The 17,346-nt window shown below is 44.9% G+C and overlaps 1 protein-coding gene across 1 annotated transcript in view; it reads left to right on the forward strand.

The window, feature by feature from the left end:
- CILP2 (cartilage intermediate layer protein 2) overlaps window positions 1–16,210 on the forward strand; it is a 118,751-nt gene extending 102,541 nt beyond the window's left edge. The window contains exons 7-8 of the mRNA XM_075347213.1: window positions 12,644–12,801; window positions 12,887–16,210. Coding sequence (XP_075203328.1) covers window positions 12,644–12,801; window positions 12,887–15,267 — 2,539 coding nt within the window. The 3' untranslated portion in view covers window positions 15,268–16,210. The remainder of the gene's footprint in view (window positions 1–12,643; window positions 12,802–12,886) is intronic.
- The last annotated feature ends 1,136 nt before the right edge of the window (window positions 16,211–17,346 follow it).

Here is a 17,346-nt window from a genome sequence, read left to right on the forward strand (position 1 = left end):
CAAAAGTGACACTATTCTAAAAACTGCATCCCTGCTCAAAACCACATCCAAGGAGTTTATTAACCCTTCAGGTGCTTCATATGAGCTAAAGCAATGTGGAAAGAAAAAATGAAAATGTTACTTTTTTTCACAAAATTGTTACTTTAGCCTCAAATGTAGCTTTCCCAAAAGGATAACAGGAGAAAATATACCATACAATTTGTTGTGCAATGTCTTCTAAGTATACCAGGCGCACAGCAGGGCTCAGAAAGTAAGGAACGCCATTCGACTTTTGAAGCACAAAATTGGCTGGAATTGTTAGCGAACACCCTGTCGCGTTTGGAGAGCCCTTGAGGTGCCTAAATAGTGGAAACCCTTCACATAGGGGCCCCCAATTTGGAAGCTACACCCCTCAAGAAGGTTACCTAGATGTGTGGTGAGCACATTGAACTCCCAGATGCTTCACAGAATTTAATACCATTGAGCTGAGAAAATGAAAAAACACATTTTTCCCACAAACATGTTGCTTTAGCATTATCACAAGGGTAACAGGAGAAAATTCACTATACAATTTCATGTGCAATTTCTCGTCAGTAGGCTGATACTCCATATGTGGTGGAAAAATACTGTTTAGGCGCACGGCAGGGCTTGGAAAGGAAGGAATGCCATTTGACATATGAATGCAAAATTGGCTGGATTCATTAGTGTACGTCATGTCACATTTGGTGAGCCCTTGAGGAGCCTAAACAGTGGAAACCCCCTACAAGTGACCTGATTTTGGAATCAACACCCCTCAAGGAATTTATCTAGATGTGTGGTGAGCACCTTGAACCCCCAGGTGCCTGACAGAATTTTATAATGTTGATCCATACCAAACATGTTGTTTTTGTCCCAGATTTTTAATTTTCTCAAGGATAACAGGAGAAAATGGACCATACAATTTTAAGAAGGGAGGGAGCACCATATTGGACTTCACATTTTGCTGGAATGGCACACTGGCAATGCCCCAGAACAGAAGAAATACCCCATAAGTGACCCTATTTTACAAACTGCACCCTTGAATGATTTCATCCATGGGTGCAGTGAACATAATGACACCACAGGTGTGTCATAAATGTTATACTATTGGGTGATGAATATTGTTCTAACCCCAGATTTCCAATTTTCACAAGGTGAATAGGTCAAAAGTACCCCATAATATGTTACACAATTTTTCCTGAACATGGCAATACCTCACAAGTGATTGTACAGTACTGTTTGGCCACAAGGCAGGGTTTAGGAGGAAAGCGCCTTTTGATATTTGGAACATAGATTTTCCGAGAATGGTTTGCAAACTCCATTTGCAGATCCCCTAAGTGCCAGAACAGCAGAAACACCTTTAATTGACTCAATTTCGAAATTACAACCCTCTGGGATTTTATCTGTTATGGCTTCACTCCAGGGCTCAAACCAGTGATCTCTGGTTGATGCCGGTTTCCCTCTTGGTTGAACCACAGCCTCTTTTGTGTAGGTCCAAATGCTGAAGGATCTCTTGTCTTTCTTTTTAATTCTCTGCCTTATTGTTTCACTTCTATTCATGTTTGTGCACTTTCTCACTTGGTTTGTCCAATTGCATTTTGCGAGGGACTATTTATACTCAGTCAGATGCCTCAGTGCTGGCTATTTTTCGGGATGGATGGTTGTCTGGAGTCCCACCTCTTTGGTTAAGATTTTCTTACTGACACATTGTTATTGCTATTTCCTGCACTTTGTTTCTGTAAATCCCTTCCCAATTATCTCCTATTTTGTTTAATCTAGGTTTAGGAGAGTTTCAACATATTCTGTTATTCTTTTGGGTTACTTTTATTCCATCATTCCTGTGCGACTGTGTTTGCATGTTCCTACCCTTGTGTCTCACCCTCTGCTGGTGTACACTTTTATGTTCATTGTTGTTTATGTGTTAAAATTGGTTTATATCTAGTGATGGGTGGACCCAGACTGTATATGTCCAGATCTGTGCTTGGTAATTCCCAGTACACTGTCCCAAGGCCTGGAGTTCTCAAGGAACTCTGAAGTACCAATCCAGATCCAGTCACCAGGTAATTAAAATAAGTAAAGGGAAAAAAATGCAAAGGCAGGCGCGTTGTACTTACCAGTGTCCCACAATGCTGTAATCCTACTTCTGGGGCTGCTCATTATCCTTCATATATATGCACTCCTTTCCCCACCCACCGGCAGTCCTGGTATCTCCGATTGGTTGTAGTCAGACAGTGCCCCCACCCTGTGTGACTTTGTGTCTGACTGCTTTCAATCACAGACGCTGTGTGCCTGTCTATATTGGTGTAAGAATAAATAAACTGGCGTAGGGTCCCCTCCGTATTATTATGCCCAGCACAGATTAAAGTATAAGGCTACAGGCTGCAGCCCCCAGCTGTTTACTTTATTTGACTGTATATCAAAATAAGAGGGACCACATGTACTGTAGCTTTTTTTTTTTTAAATTATGTAAATAATAATTAAAAAACTTGCATGCGGTCTCCCCAAATTTGGATACCCAGCCATGATAAAACCAACAGCTGGAGGCTGGTATTCTCAGGTTGGGGAGACCCATGGTTATTTGGCCTGCAGCCGCCCAGAATTGTTGCAACCATTAGATGTGACAATCCCGGAACATTACCTGGCTCATCCCGATTGCCCTGATGCAGTGGCAATTGGGGTAATAAGGGGTTAATGGCAGCTCACAGCTACCACTAAGCCCTAGGTTAGTTTTGGGAGGCGTTTATGAGACCCACCCCCATTACTACTCTGTAAGTGAAAATAAATAAAACACAGGAAAAATCTTTTGAGATAAAATACAAAACAACGTATCCTCTTTCTCCCCTTTATTAACCCCCAAAACACCCAGTTCTGATGTAATCCACACAAGGTTCCATGACGATTCCAGCTTTGCTACATACTGAAAGCACAGCGCGTAGGCACACGCTGTGGGCTTCAGACAGAGACTGAACAATGATCAATTCTGGGCCAGAACCAGGGTTTTTTTTTAAACCCAGTTGGACTCACCAATCCCGAATATTTTTAGGTCTGCCCATCACTATTTGTAGCCTAGAGTGCAGTTATAGGGAATCTGTCATCAGGTTTTTCACAGCTAATCTGAAAGCAGCATAAAGTAGGGTCAGAGATCCTGATTCAAGCAGTGTTTCTCTTAATGTGCTTCTTAGTGTAGTTTTGATAAAATTATTTAATCAACAGTAAACTATCATTAGACCACTATTCAGGATCTCCGTATAACTGCTAGATCTGCAGCAGAGAAAACATTGATTTTATCAAAATGACAGCAAACAGCTCAGTAAGTCACACATTTTTGGAATCAGGGTCTCTGTCTTACATTATGCTGCTCTCAGATATGGTAGCAAAAACCTGGTGACAGATTCCCATTAAAGACACTCAGTAGAAGTGCCATTATGACAGAGTGCCCACCTCTACTGTCAGGCAGGGACAAATGAGGGTCAGGTTAGGGTAAGTAATAGCCTATTTTGAGGACTGCAGACATATGGTTTTACATCTCCCCTGGTTTGTCCATCCGCGGCATAGTATTAGGTTCAGTCGTAACATTATAGTAAGCCCATTTGGTGTGTTCTGGTGGCTTCCCTATGGATCTGGTTTGTCCTTTGCCACACAACTATAGGCCTTGTCGAAGCATGCACTTTTGGCCGCTACTAATTATTGTGGTCATCAGTGTATTCTGTTTATTTATGATGATCCTGATAAGATCACCATTGCTGAGTCCAAGATTTGTAGATTGGTTCAGCGAGAGTGGAAGACTACTGCTCAAAGTTTAGACGAGGGGCTCTTGGAATGATCCTGCTCTTCGGAATCAGTTGTGCCAGGAACTGTCTGATTAAATCAAGGACAGGATGTTTTACAATTCTATTCCACAGTCTTTGAAGGATGCTATGTCACTGACTATTCATCTGTATAGACATATGAGGGATAGAGACACTTTATCAGTGGAGAGAGGTAAACCTATGCAAATTGGTGTTTGTAGAGGTCCCAGAGAAAGTATGGATCGTGGAGCACCAACTTGTTTTGTTTATATTGTTGTCACATCGTGGTTCAATGCTTTAGGTACATTAATGAAGTCCAAGGAAAAATAAAAATAAACCTGAAGTATGAGAATGCTGATTCTAAAGGGTGCTTTACACGCTGCAACATTGCTAACGATATATCGTCGGGGTCAGGGTGTTTGTGACGCACATCCGGCGTCGTTAGCGACATCGCAGTGTGTGACAGCTAGGAGCAACAATCAACGATCGCAAAAACGGCAAAAATCGTTGATCATTGACACGTCGCTCCTAATCATAATGTCGTTGTTGTTTCATTCCGCAGGTTGTTTGTCGTTCCTGCGGCACCACACATCGCTGTGTATGACACCGCAGGAACGACGAACATCATCCTACCTGCGTCCACCGGAAAGGAGGAAGGAAGGAGGTGGGTGGCATGTTCCGGCCGCTCATCTCCTCCCCTCCTCTTCTATTGGGTGGCCGTTTAGTGACGCCGCTGTGATGTCCCTGTGACGCCGAACGCACCTCCCCCTTGAAGGAGGGATTGTTCGGCGGCCACAGCGACGTCGCTGAACAGGTATGTGCGTGTGACGCTGCCGTAGCAATATTGTTCGCTACGGCAGCGATCACCACATGTCACACGAATGACGGGGGCGGGTGCTATCGCTCGCGACATCGCTTGCAATCGCTAGAGATGTCGCAGCGTGTAAAGCATCCTTAAGAGTTTGAGATTATCTCTGGTACAAACATGAGGGGGGTTTTTTACAGGTGTCCTTGGAAACTAAACTTCTTTTTAGTCCTGCATTTGTGAATTCAGGTTCTTCCCTGAATCTTATTGATCATGACTTTGCTATTAAATGTGGTTATTAATTGTGCCGATCCACATACAGTGCCTACAAGTAGTATTCAACCCCCTGCAGATTTAGCAGGTTTGATAAGATGCAAATAAGTTAGAGCCTGCAAACTTCAAACAAGAGCAGGATTTATTAACAGATGCATAAATCTTACAAACCAACAAGTTATGTTGCTCAGTTAAATTTTAATACATTTACAACATAAAAGTGTGGGTCAATTATTATTCAACCCCTAGGTTTAATATTTTGTGGAATAACCCTTGTTTGCAATTACAGCTAATAATCGTCTTTTATAAGACCTGATCAGGCCGGCACAGGTCTCTGGAGTTATCTTGGCCCACTCCTCCATGCAGATCTTCTCCAAGTTATCTAGGTTCTTTGGGTGTCTCATGTGGACTTTAATCTTGAGCTCCTTCCACAAGTTTTCAATTGGGTTAAGGTCAGGAGACTGACTAGGCCACTGCAACACCTTGATTTTTTCCCTCTTGAACCAGGCCTTGGTTTTCTTGGCTGTGTGCTTTGGGTCGTTGTCTTGTTGGAAGATGAAATGACGACCCATCTTAAGATCCTTGATGGAGGAGCGGAGGTTCTTGGCCAAAATCTCCAGGTAGGCCGTGCTATCCATCTTCCCATGGATGCGGACCAGATGGCCAGGCCCCTTGGCTGAGAAACAGCCCCACAGCATGATGCTGCCACCACCATGCTTGACTGTAGGGATGGTATTCTTGGGGTTGTATGCAGTGCCATCCAGTCTCCAAACGTCACGTGTGTGGTTGGCACCAAAGATCTCGATCTTGGTCTCATCAGACCAGAGAACCTTGAACCAGTCTGTCTCAGAGTCCTCCAAGTGATCATGAGCAAACTGTAGACGAGCCTTGACATGACACTTTGAAAGTAAAGGTGCCTTACGGGCTCGTCTGGAATGGAGACCATTGCGGTGGAGTACGTTACTTATGGTATTGACTAAAACCAATGTCCCCACTGCCATGAGATCTTCCCGGAGCTCCTTCCTTGTTGTCCTTGGGTTAGCCTTGACTCTTCGGACAAGCCTGGCCTCAGCACGGGTGGAAACTTTCAAAGGCTGTCCAGGCCGTGGAAGGCTAACAGTAGTTCCATAAGCCTTCCACTTCCGGATGATGCTCCCAACAGTGGAGACAGGTAGGCCCAACTCCTTGGAAAGGGTTTTGTACCCCTTGCCAGCCTTGTGACCCTCCACGATCTTGTCTCTGATGGCCTTGGAATGCTCCCTTGTCTTTCCCATGTTGACCAAGTATGAGTGCTGTTCACAAGTTTGGGGAGGGTCTTAATTAGTCAGAAAAGGTGGAAAAAGAGATAATTAATCCAAACATGTGAAGCTCATTGTTCTTTGTGCTTGAAATACTTCTTAATACTTTAGGGGAACCAAACAGAATTCTTGTGGTTTGAGGGGTTGAATAATAAATGACCCTCTGAATAAACTTTTCACAATTTAAAAAATAAAGAAATAACATTCTTTTTTGCTGCAGTGCATTTCACACTTCCAGGCTGATCTACAGTCCAAATGTCACAATGCCAAGTTAATTCCGAATGTGTAAACCTGCTAAATCTGCAGGGGGTTGAATACTACTTGTAGGCACTGTATAAGTCTATGGGGATCAGAATCCGGAGCATAAAATTGGTGGTAGTAGGGATAGGGGAACTGAAGCAAGCGCTACATACTTACCGAGTATAATAAAGGTCTTTTTACGTACTACAGATCAGCATGGGCACTTATATACAGTATTCTAAACTGCTGTATATAAGAGCTTACTGGTGCTGGCCGCAGCTTAGGCTAGTTTCACACTTGTGTTGAATGGTATCTGTTGCATTGCGTTGTGTGACGGATGCAACGGATGTGTTGTATATAGTGGCACAACGGATGCAACAGATGCTGCAAAACAACGGAATCCATTTTGATTTTTTTTTTTTTTTACAGTTTTACCGGTGGCAGACTATTGTGAACGATCAGCTGATCGCTCACAGCAGCCGGTCGCCGGGTGATCAGCTGATCGCTCCCAGTAGCTGGCCGCCGGGTGATCAGCTGATCGCTCCCAGTAGCCGGCCGCCGGGTGATCAGCTGATCGCTCCCAGTAGCCGGCCGCCGGGTGATCAGCTGATCGCTCCCAGTAGCCGGCCGCCGGGTGATCAGCTGATCGCTCGGCCACCGAGAATGTGTGCGGGGAGCGGAGTGAGGAGTGGGTGGAGCCAAGCGGGGCCATGGCGCTGAGGAGAGGTGAGTGTGCGTGTGTGTATGTATATGTATATGTATGTGTGTATGTGTGCGTGTGTGCGTGTGTGTGTGTGTGTGTGTGTGTATGTACATACATGCGGAGTGGAGTGCGGGAGAGCGTGGAGCCAAGCGGGGAAGTGTTGGGCTCCCTGCACACGTAGCGAGGGTAAATATCGGCAAAGCAGTTTGCTTGGTTACCTGATATTTACCTTGGTTACGGGTGCAGGGAGCCAGAGAGGGCATGCGCAGTGAAATCCAATGGATTGCGCTGCTCAAAAAAACGTTACATGCTGCGTTCCTCCCGCCCGGCGCAGTGTCAAAATAACGATGCTGCGTCGTCCAGCGGATGCAACGCTGACACTTGCGTTACAGTGTGTCGTCCATACAAGTCTATGGAGAATAGCGCAGTGCGTTAACGGACTGCGCTATTCTCCATAGTGACGGACTCCGCTGAACGCAAGTGTGAAAGTACCCTAATAAGAGAAAAACCTGGTGACTGGTTCACTTTAAAGCTTTACAGAGATTTTACCTCAGTGTTGGTTACATTTCTGGATGGATTGTTGTCTGGAGTCCCAGCTCCTAGGTTAAGACATTGCTATTGCTATTCCCTGTAGATTGTGTGAATCCCTTCAAAGTTATCTCTTATTTTGTTTCATTTAGGTTTGGGAGGCTTTCGATGTATTCTGTTATTTTTTGGGGGGGTTTTGTTCATTCTTTACAACTGTGTTTGCATGTTCTAAGCCCTGTGTCTTATGCGGGCTTTACACGTTAAGATCTATCGTGCAATTGCACGAGAGATCGTAACCGCCCCCGTCGCTTGTGCGTCACGGGCAAATCGCTGCCCATGTCACACAAAGTCGTTTAACCCCGTCACACGTACTTACCTGCTGAGCGACCTCGCTGTGGGCAGCGAACAACCTCTTCCTGAAGGGGGAGGGACGTTTGGCGTCACAGCGACGTCACACAGCCGCCGGCTAATAGAAGCGGAGGGGCGGAGATGAGCGGGATGTAAACATCCCGCCCACCTCCTTACTTCTGCATAGGCACTCGGGACGCAGGTAAGCTGCTGTTCATCGTTCCCGGGGTGTCACACGGAGCAATGTGTGCTAACCCGGGACAATGAACAACCGGCGCCATAAAAAATAAACAATTTTTTAAAACTAAGCAACGAGTACACGACTCACGATTTGTGACCGATTCTGCGTCGCTCGGAGGTGTCACACTAAACGACGTCGCCAATGAAGCCAGATGTGCGTCACGAAAACCGTGACCCCGACGATCTATCACAAGATAGATCGTCTCATGTAAAGCCCGCATTACACTCTCTGCTTGTGTGCACGTCATTTATATTTATTGTTCTTTTTGTTCTACACTTGGTGTATATGAATGGGGGCTGAATTACGTCATATTAGGGTGCCAACCTCTGCTGCCAGGGAGGGACAAATCAGGGTCAGGTCTAGGGCAAGTACTGACCTGTTTTGGGACCTGTGGATTTCTGATTTTACATCTGTGACGCCCCTGGACTATTCAGGTTGTCACAGGGTACTGCACAAACTGCCCTCCCCGTGCAGTACTCAACTCCCATGGTTCTGGGTCTCTATCTTGTAGTACTGCCTCCACCAACATTCACAAATCCTAGATACACTTTGCACCACACCTGTCAGGCACACCAGGGGGCTGCTTAAGCAGGAATAGGGCCGCCCACCTAGCGGTCAGACAGGGAAGTGGGAGGTGTCAAGTTTGTCGAGTGGTAGCCCTCGAGCTGAGAGGAGCTCTGAGGAGGCTGGGAGTTGTAGCTCCCAGGGGAGAAGTAAACTAGGTCACAGACGGTGGTCTGGACCTAGAGGAGTCGGACCCGCCGGTCGCAGGGGATTGAGGCTAGGTGCCTGGAACCCATCAAGCAGGACGGTCAGCAGCCTGGTCCTATCACCGGTCCAGAAACGAAGGCACGTATGGGTACACGGACCCTAGGTCGGGGAGAAGCTTCAGGCGACCCGGCAATTAACCTGCGGAGGACAGGGCCTTTATGGACTGTTCCCAATAAGCTCAGAGATCGGGAGCACTAGCGCAACGAGGGGGATAGGGCTTTCCTAGCAAGCGGCCCACTGAAATCCCAAGCGTGAGCTCCTTAGAGCAAGCTCCTTCACTTAGCCATAGTGGGGTGCGGGGCCCGGAAAGCTCCAAGCTTACGGGCCACAACGAACAATCTAAACTTTTGTGCCAGGAGGCAGGTTACGGACCACCAGGCAATGCTGCAAGGGACAGGACCCGAACGAGCTCCCCTCGAGAGGCAACGGCAGTCAGAGACTTGGTTTACCCTGTTGTCAGCGTCTGCTTCATTGCTGAATGAGTACCCAACTGGCCCCTGCACAGCAACCCCACATCACCATCCAGAGTCTCGGGGCCTACCCCTACTTGTGGAGGGTAACGTCATCTAGCTGCCCCACTCCATCACCCCAGGTACTCCCAATGGCAGTGGCGGTATTCCCAATTACCGTACGCCATGGGTGGCATCACAAACTATATCAATTCCCCTGTAAATCCCCCCTTTCCATTTGAGTGTGGCCCCTAGCCCCTGGGTCCGGAGACCCTCGAGCCATGAGCAATCACCAACCCCGGATCCGAACGGTTAGATCCGCTGCAGAGGCAGCACACATCTCCCCTGGTTTTTCCATCTTTTGCTTTAGAGAGGAAGCGCACTCCCTCTCCCAGCCCCTAAATGCTGTAACCAGCATTGTTTGCATTCAGGGGGGTAAAAATCCAGGGGCCGCACAGGGACTGCTCCTGGCTGTGAGAGCCGGGGCTCTGCTGTTGTTGCGGGCGGAGGAGGGGACGCTGCGCTCTCCCACTGCTCGGGTCTGGCCACTGCTGCTGCGGCTGCTCGGTGGTGGCTCGAGCGGTGGGCCGGATCCCGGGGACTCGAGCGGCGTTCCTTGCCCGTGAGTGAAAAGGGGATTTGATTGGATGGTGGGGATTTGGTGATTGTCCGTGATGCCACCCACGGTTGTGGTGAAGTTGGTGACACCACCGCTGCTCTGGATGGGGATCCCGGGAGCGATGACAGGGAGCAGCTTTGATGTTAGTTCTCCCCTCCGTGGGTAGGGGGTTGGTTGTCCCGGGGCCTGGTGATGGGGTAGAGATGAATGGCAGGTGGGTTACGGGGCCTGGTGAGGTGAGGTGAGGTGAGGTGCAGCGCTATGCCACACGGCACGGTGGTACTCACTCAGCCAATGATGAGGACACAGTTCTCGGTAAAATACACGGCTGGATGGACGGGTCCCACAGACGGCTACGGTGTTGTTTCTCCCGGCAGGTTGATGGTGACTGCCTTTCCCTGCACCTATGTACTGTAAACGGTTCCAATGGGTTCCCACCGGTAACCCGCTCCCCAGCTTGGATATGGGCCAGAGGAGCCCCTTTTGCCCGCAGGCTCTGGCCCTGGGAACGGTAGCCTTGGTGGTGGCTGTGTTTCCCTCTCACGGTTGGACTGTTGCCTTCTGTCGGGACTTGGCTGCTGGGAAACCCAGGAGGTTCCCTTCGCTGACGGATTTGGAAAATTCACGGCGACTCCTAGCCTTGCCGGGGTCCGTAAGCCCCTGAAAGATGGTGCTGATTTCTCTTTGTGTACCGTTCCGGTACCGCCGGGCCACCGCCCGTCCACGGTCCTTATGGTAGACTCCGATAGGCCACTCCTGCAGACGGTCACCACCGTCTGCCAACCTTGCTGATCCGTCCGGGCCATACACCCGGACCAACTTCAGGCTGCTTAACTGCCACTTTACTCCTCTCACTTTCACTTCCAACTCTAAACTCAACTCTTTTCCCGCCTCCAGGACTGTGTACTCCTCGGTGGGCGGGACCAACCGCCTAGCCCACCCCCCTGGTGTGAACATCAGCCCCTGGAGGAAGGCAACAAGGCTTTGTGTCTGACTTTGATGTGCCTGACCGGGAGTGTGGGGTTTGTGGGTGTTGTTCTCTGTGGCCCCTGGCTTGTCCAGGGCGCCACATTGTCATTTAAACCAAAGTCCCGGAGGTGATCACACAGACACAACAGCTCCTATGTCTGCATGATCGCCATGACGTACTCCATATGTCATCAGTCTGGAACTCGTTGGAAACATGACATATGGTGTACATCATATGTTGGCAAGGGGATAAAGCACCACTCCAGTGATGTAATAAAAAAAGCTAGAGTGTTGCTTTAACAGTCTGAACTCATCGCAAGTATGTGTAACCTAAATGTTTCAGTGTGATATGTTAATATTTAGGGCCCCACTTTAATCTTTTGCCCAGCGCTTTATTTTGCTTAAAACCAGACCTACTGGTTTCTCCATTATTAGATCAGATTGACAGGGTAGACAGCAATGTGAGCAGCCTCTTCTTATCTCTGGTCCTGGGGTATAGACAGCAGTGTGAAATTTTCTTACCACAGCACTGTTGGTATCTCCAGTATTGGATCAGAAACACAGGTAAGACAGCAGTGTGACTATCCTCCTTTTACTGCAGCAGTCCTAGTATCTTCAGTGTATGATCAGTTTCCACTGGGAATTTCCAACACATGAAGGAAGGGGTGAGCTTCCTACTACTGTATACATACTACATCTGTCCAAACATTGAAGCACAAGTTTCTGTCAGTGTAACAACTCAGCAGCCGTTTTAATGCTACAGTGATTACCTTCCTAGAGAAACAACTGCTACGTAAAGGCAATTTAGGAATGTATCTATTTTGACATTTCCTTTTAGCTATTTATTTTTTTTTATTCCCGGAGAACCACTTAAATAGAGGACAAAAAATAAATGACAGGGAAAATGCAAAGAATAATAAAAAAAAGGCAAAAAGTAGTGTAACTTCAAACTTTTCATTCCCATTGCAAAATCTCTAACTGGGCCCCCAAGTGTCAAGGGTTTTTAATTAAAATGGTTTTCTTCCTCTTCCCCTTACCGCTAAGATGTAAGGCATAAATGTGACTGCAAACTGTGCATCCACTATAAATATATCAAAAAGACTGACAGGTGCTAGTTGAAAACATAATATAACTACAAAATACATACAGCTGCACTCTAGAATGCTAACAATGAATAAGGGAACTCTGGTATTGCATTACTGCTATAGAAATATTTGAAAAAATAGATACTTAGCTTATGTATTGGCCAATGCATGTGAGCCCGGTAACCATCGGCAAGGTGATCTCAATATACCCGGACCCTAACTTAAATGCCTCTATCTGGGTTAGGCCCGTTTCACACATCCAGCATTTCGCCAGATGCCGGATCCGGCACGCATGCAGTACAGTACATTCACTTACAGTGGAAGTATGACACCACGCGCTTCCACTGTAAATGAATGTACTGTACTGAAGTGTGAAACGGGCCTTAGAAACCTACATGTCTGGGTAGAAAGTATCCAGCTATAAAGGAGGATGGACTCAACCTGGTTATAGGGCAGAGTGCTTAGTCAGAAAGTTACTATAGTTACACCCTTGAATTATTTTAATTAACTTGAATTATTTTATTTATAGGTATCACAATGGTACATTATTGGACAAAACTAAAGTCAAATATGATAAAAGCTTAATTTTAAGAAATATTCAAACACTACAGGCTGGTACATACCAATGCAAAGCCAACAATGGACTGGGTGTCATCAAGTCTTCTGTTGCCCATCTAACAGTCATAGGTAACAAACCATTAAATACTTTATAAGCTTTGTGTTTCTTTATATGTTTTATTATTTTTCTAAATGTGATGTATTTTTATTCAAGGTAAAGGAGAATCTTACTGTGACAAGTCCCCACGTGAACATTTAATCAAGCTACCAGCTGACTGCACTCAATCTAAAACTGGCTCTAATTTCTATAATGTAGGCAAGTGTCCAAATTCCCAGTGTTCTGGTCATCTGAGCTCCGACCTTCAGTGCAAAGATAAAGTAGATTACTGCTGTGGAGTCAAGAGAATGAAACTGCAAAAAGTTAAGTGTCAAGGGTATACTCTTCCAATTATGGCTGTTTTAGAGTGTGGATGTTCCCAGTGCACACACCACAAGGTTTTGATCCGTGGACGGGTTACCGCATATGACACTGGTGCTCCACTTCAGTTTGGTCAAATTTATATGAATGGAGTAAATATGGGCTTTACAGGTTACAAAGGAGAGTTTACATTGGAAGTGCCAACAGGAACAAATAGGTTGGTTGTTACGTTTGTGGACCCTCAACAGAAATTTGTGGACTCTGTCAAAATCATTCTATTTGATCCAAAAGGAAATACCATTTACCAGGATATAAAAATAATGAGAAAGAAAGAACCCATTCATCTTAACCCTTCGGTGACAAACATCATTCCCCTTGGAGAAATGCTTGGTGAAAATCCAATTGGAGAACTGGTAATACCACCAAATACTTTTACCAGAGTCACAGGGGAATCATACAGTGGTACAGTAAAAGCTAGTTTAACTTTTTTGGATCCTAGAAACATGAGTACTGCATCTGCTGCATCAAGTGATCTTAATTTTGTCAACAGAAATGGAGATATCTCTCCACTCAGAACATATGGAATGTTTTCTGTGGACTTCAGGGAGAAAGACACTAACTCTGTCCTCCAAACTGGAAAAGTGGAGGTGAGGTTGGATACAGAACAAGTAAAGATGCCTGAACATCTAAAAGAAATGAAACTTTGGTCTTTGAACCCACACACTGGATTATGGGAAGAAGAAAATACTTTCTATATGGCAGGAGATGGTAAGAGGAGAAAGAGAGAGGAAAGGTCATTTTTAATAGGACAGTTAGAAATAAGAGAGAGAAGACTTTTCAACTTGGATGTACCAGAGTTTAGGAGATGTTTTGTTAAAGTACGTGCCTACATGAGTGAGAAGTTTATGCCTTCTGAACAGGTAGAAGGAGTTGTGGTAACTCTTATAAATCTAGAACCTATGCCAGGATTCTCATCAAACCCCAGAGCTTGGGGTAGATTTGACAGCGTAATAACAGGAATGAATGGAGCCTGTCTTCCAGCTTTCTGTGATGCTCAGCAGCCAGATGCCTACTCTGCATATGTCACTGCAACAATGGGTGGTGAGGAATTGGAAGCTGTTCGCTCTTCCCCTAAATTAAACCCCAATGTGATAGGAGTATCCCAGCCTTATTTATCAAAACTGAACTATCAACGAACTGATCATGAAAGCTCTGCCGGTAAAAAGACAGCTTTCAAATTCAATATTGCCAAACCAAACCCAAATAATTTTGAAGAAACAAATGGCCCGATATATGCCTATAGAAACTTGAGAGCGTGTGAAAGCGCCCAAGTCTCAGATAATCATTTTCGCTTTTATAGGGTAGAGGAAGACAAGTATGAGTACAATGTTGTCCCATTTGTTCAGACAGACTTGACTTCATGGATTGGTGGTTATTTATCTTGGTGGCCAAATCCACAAGAGTTTCGGGCCTGCTATTTAAAGGTTCTAATAAAGGGTCAGCAGGAGTATATGGTGCGGTCAAGAAATAGTGGAGGACTCCATGAAAAGACTGTAGGTCAGCTCTATGGATTGAGAGATATCCGGAGTGTTCGTGATATGTCAGTGGAAAGCACTTCAGCAGCATGTTTAGAATTTAAGTGTAGTGGAAAGCTTTATGACCAAGATTTACTAGATCGTACTTTAGTAACAGTGACTCCTCAAGGAAGTTGCCGTGTTGTTGAGGTCAACAGACTTTTAGAAGACTATCTTAAACGACACCCACCACTGGCTTTAGGGAATGACACTGGGTCATTCAATATGTTGGCTCCAGTTGATCCTCTTGGACATAACTACGGAATTTACACAGTCACTGACCAGAATCCACGGCTTGCCAAAGAAATTGCTATTGGTAGATGTTTTGATGGTACATCTGATGGGGTTTCTAGAGAAATGAGATCCCAGGTAGGGATTGCCTTAACATTTACTTGTCAGGAGAAACCAATTACAAGAGAAAGTTTCTTTCAGCGTTTACTTAACAACCCAGATGCAAGTCTTCGTGAGATTCGCCAGGGTATGCAGGAGACTGAACAACGAGAGATGCCATCACGCATTATACCCTATCCGGCATCTAATTCTTTATCATCTAGACGTAATAGACAGCCTTCTACCAACCAGAGAAGACCTCGTCTACCATAGAAATAATAATGAATATAATTTAATGTGGATGAATGACTGAGCAATCGAGTTTTCCACCACAGGACAAACTTTCGGCAAGCAGTGTAGCTTACCGAATATTAATGATGCGTACTATACCCACTGTTAGGATTCAGCTCTCCTAACCAGTTCTAAGCAATCGACACTTGACTTATGCTGAGTAACTTCTAATCTGCTCCTCTAAAAAGAACATTGAGAGAAATGGATGAGAATTTACTTGGCATGTGACTGCATATATGGAAATCACATACTTGCAGGCACATGATGACTGCTTAAAATGGCTAGCAGAGCTGAATCCTAATATTGTGTATATTATATAGTGTTTGAATTCAGCAAACTGCACTGTTTGCCTGTGTGCCCTGGGATTGAAAGTTCCATTAACTTACTAAAGATAAATTAAGACCATGGTCTGTTAACAAACAATTTAACCAATTATTAACAGTTATGGTTAATTTATATGTCATTTTGAACCCTGACTGCGCTCACAGGACTCATGCACATGGTTTTGTACAGAGACACAAGGTTGCTCTGATTTTTTGCAGAGGCGCAAATATTGTTTGTCAGTAATATACAGTAAATGTTTTGCTCTAAATTGGACTCCATTTGTGTAAGGAACTTGCTTCTAGGGGAGACTATATCTGTACACAGTTAAACATAGCCAAATGTAGGCTATAAGGCAGTGCATGGTATGTGTATGTTCTGTACACAGAATCTATGATAGTTTTATAGGTCCTATGCACGGCAAAATGTGCCCCATGCAATTGTGTATGAACGCTAAAGATCAATTAATATCTTTACTTGTTTGAATTTGATAATTTCTCAAATGGTATAAATGGAGATGTAAGTTTATATTACCAACAGCTAATAAGAAACTTTGGTTACTTAATATAATAAAGGAAGACTACCTAAAAAAAATAAAAACATTTCAAATCCTCTAAAACAATTAAATGACTTGCAATATCGTTTTTTTTTCTTTAACATATAACACTTGGTTATATGGTATAAATACAATTACAATACTTGAAATAAGTCTATAATACTATATGATACTCTAGACACCATCCTCAGAAAGAGCTAAGCTTATTAACACGTTCTTCAATCTTTCTGGTGGTATTTATGTAGTGATTTCTAGCATTCATTATATTAGTCTACATCAGAGGTCCCCAAACTTTCTGACCATGAGAGCCACATTCAGCTCTGAAAGCTGGTGATGATCCACATCCAGCTACCGGCCCCTCAGGGTAGTGACACCTAAAGATCCCATTACCAGTGTAATGAAAGCCAAAGCTCTCCCACAGAAAACACACAGAGGTAGTATACCAATATCCAGGGGTCCCTACCTTACCCCCATTCACATCTGCTTTTCTGTGTGGGGCGACTCACAAAGTCACCATCTGGAGACCTGCTCTTCACAGCTGTTTGCTAGACATGATGCTTAAGCACCAAGCTGGAGGACAGCCGCGAGCTACACATCATGGTTCCGCGAGCCACATGTGGCTCCCGAGCTACAGGTTGGGGACCCCTGGTCTATATGAAGGAAATATGCTGAACAGCTGGCTATTAATAATTAATAGGTTATTCCTTAAAAAAAAAGGTCCCCTATCCATAGATTGGGGTTCTTAAACCCTGAAAAAGGGACTCTGAGGCCCTGTCCTGAATATTGTGAAAGTGTGCAACCTACATTTGATTCATTGTCATTGGGCCTGTCCGAAAAAGCTGAGCATCATACTTGGCTCTTTCCAGCAGTCAAACTGAGAATGAATGGAATGGAGGCCGAGCATGCAAACCTGTTTCACTCAGGGGGTTATTCCTTAACATCTATAATAATTTGTATTATCTTCTTACATTTCCAAAACATTATCTACATTGCATAGGAATAATGAAAATTCAGAAAGAATACAGATTTTATAGTCTAAACTAAGCCTTACTATGCTCTGATAGATCCTGTGTTTTATAGGGAATATGTCCTCAGGTTTTTGCTCCCCCATCTGAGAACAGCATAATGTACAAACAGAGACCCTGATTCCAGCGATGTGTCACTTACTGAGATGTTTGCTTTCA

Source organism: Anomaloglossus baeobatrachus, chromosome 1 (genome assembly GCF_048569485.1).
Source record: "Anomaloglossus baeobatrachus isolate aAnoBae1 chromosome 1, aAnoBae1.hap1, whole genome shotgun sequence".
In the NCBI taxonomy this organism is placed as follows: Eukaryota; Metazoa; Chordata; class Amphibia; order Anura; family Aromobatidae; genus Anomaloglossus; species Anomaloglossus baeobatrachus.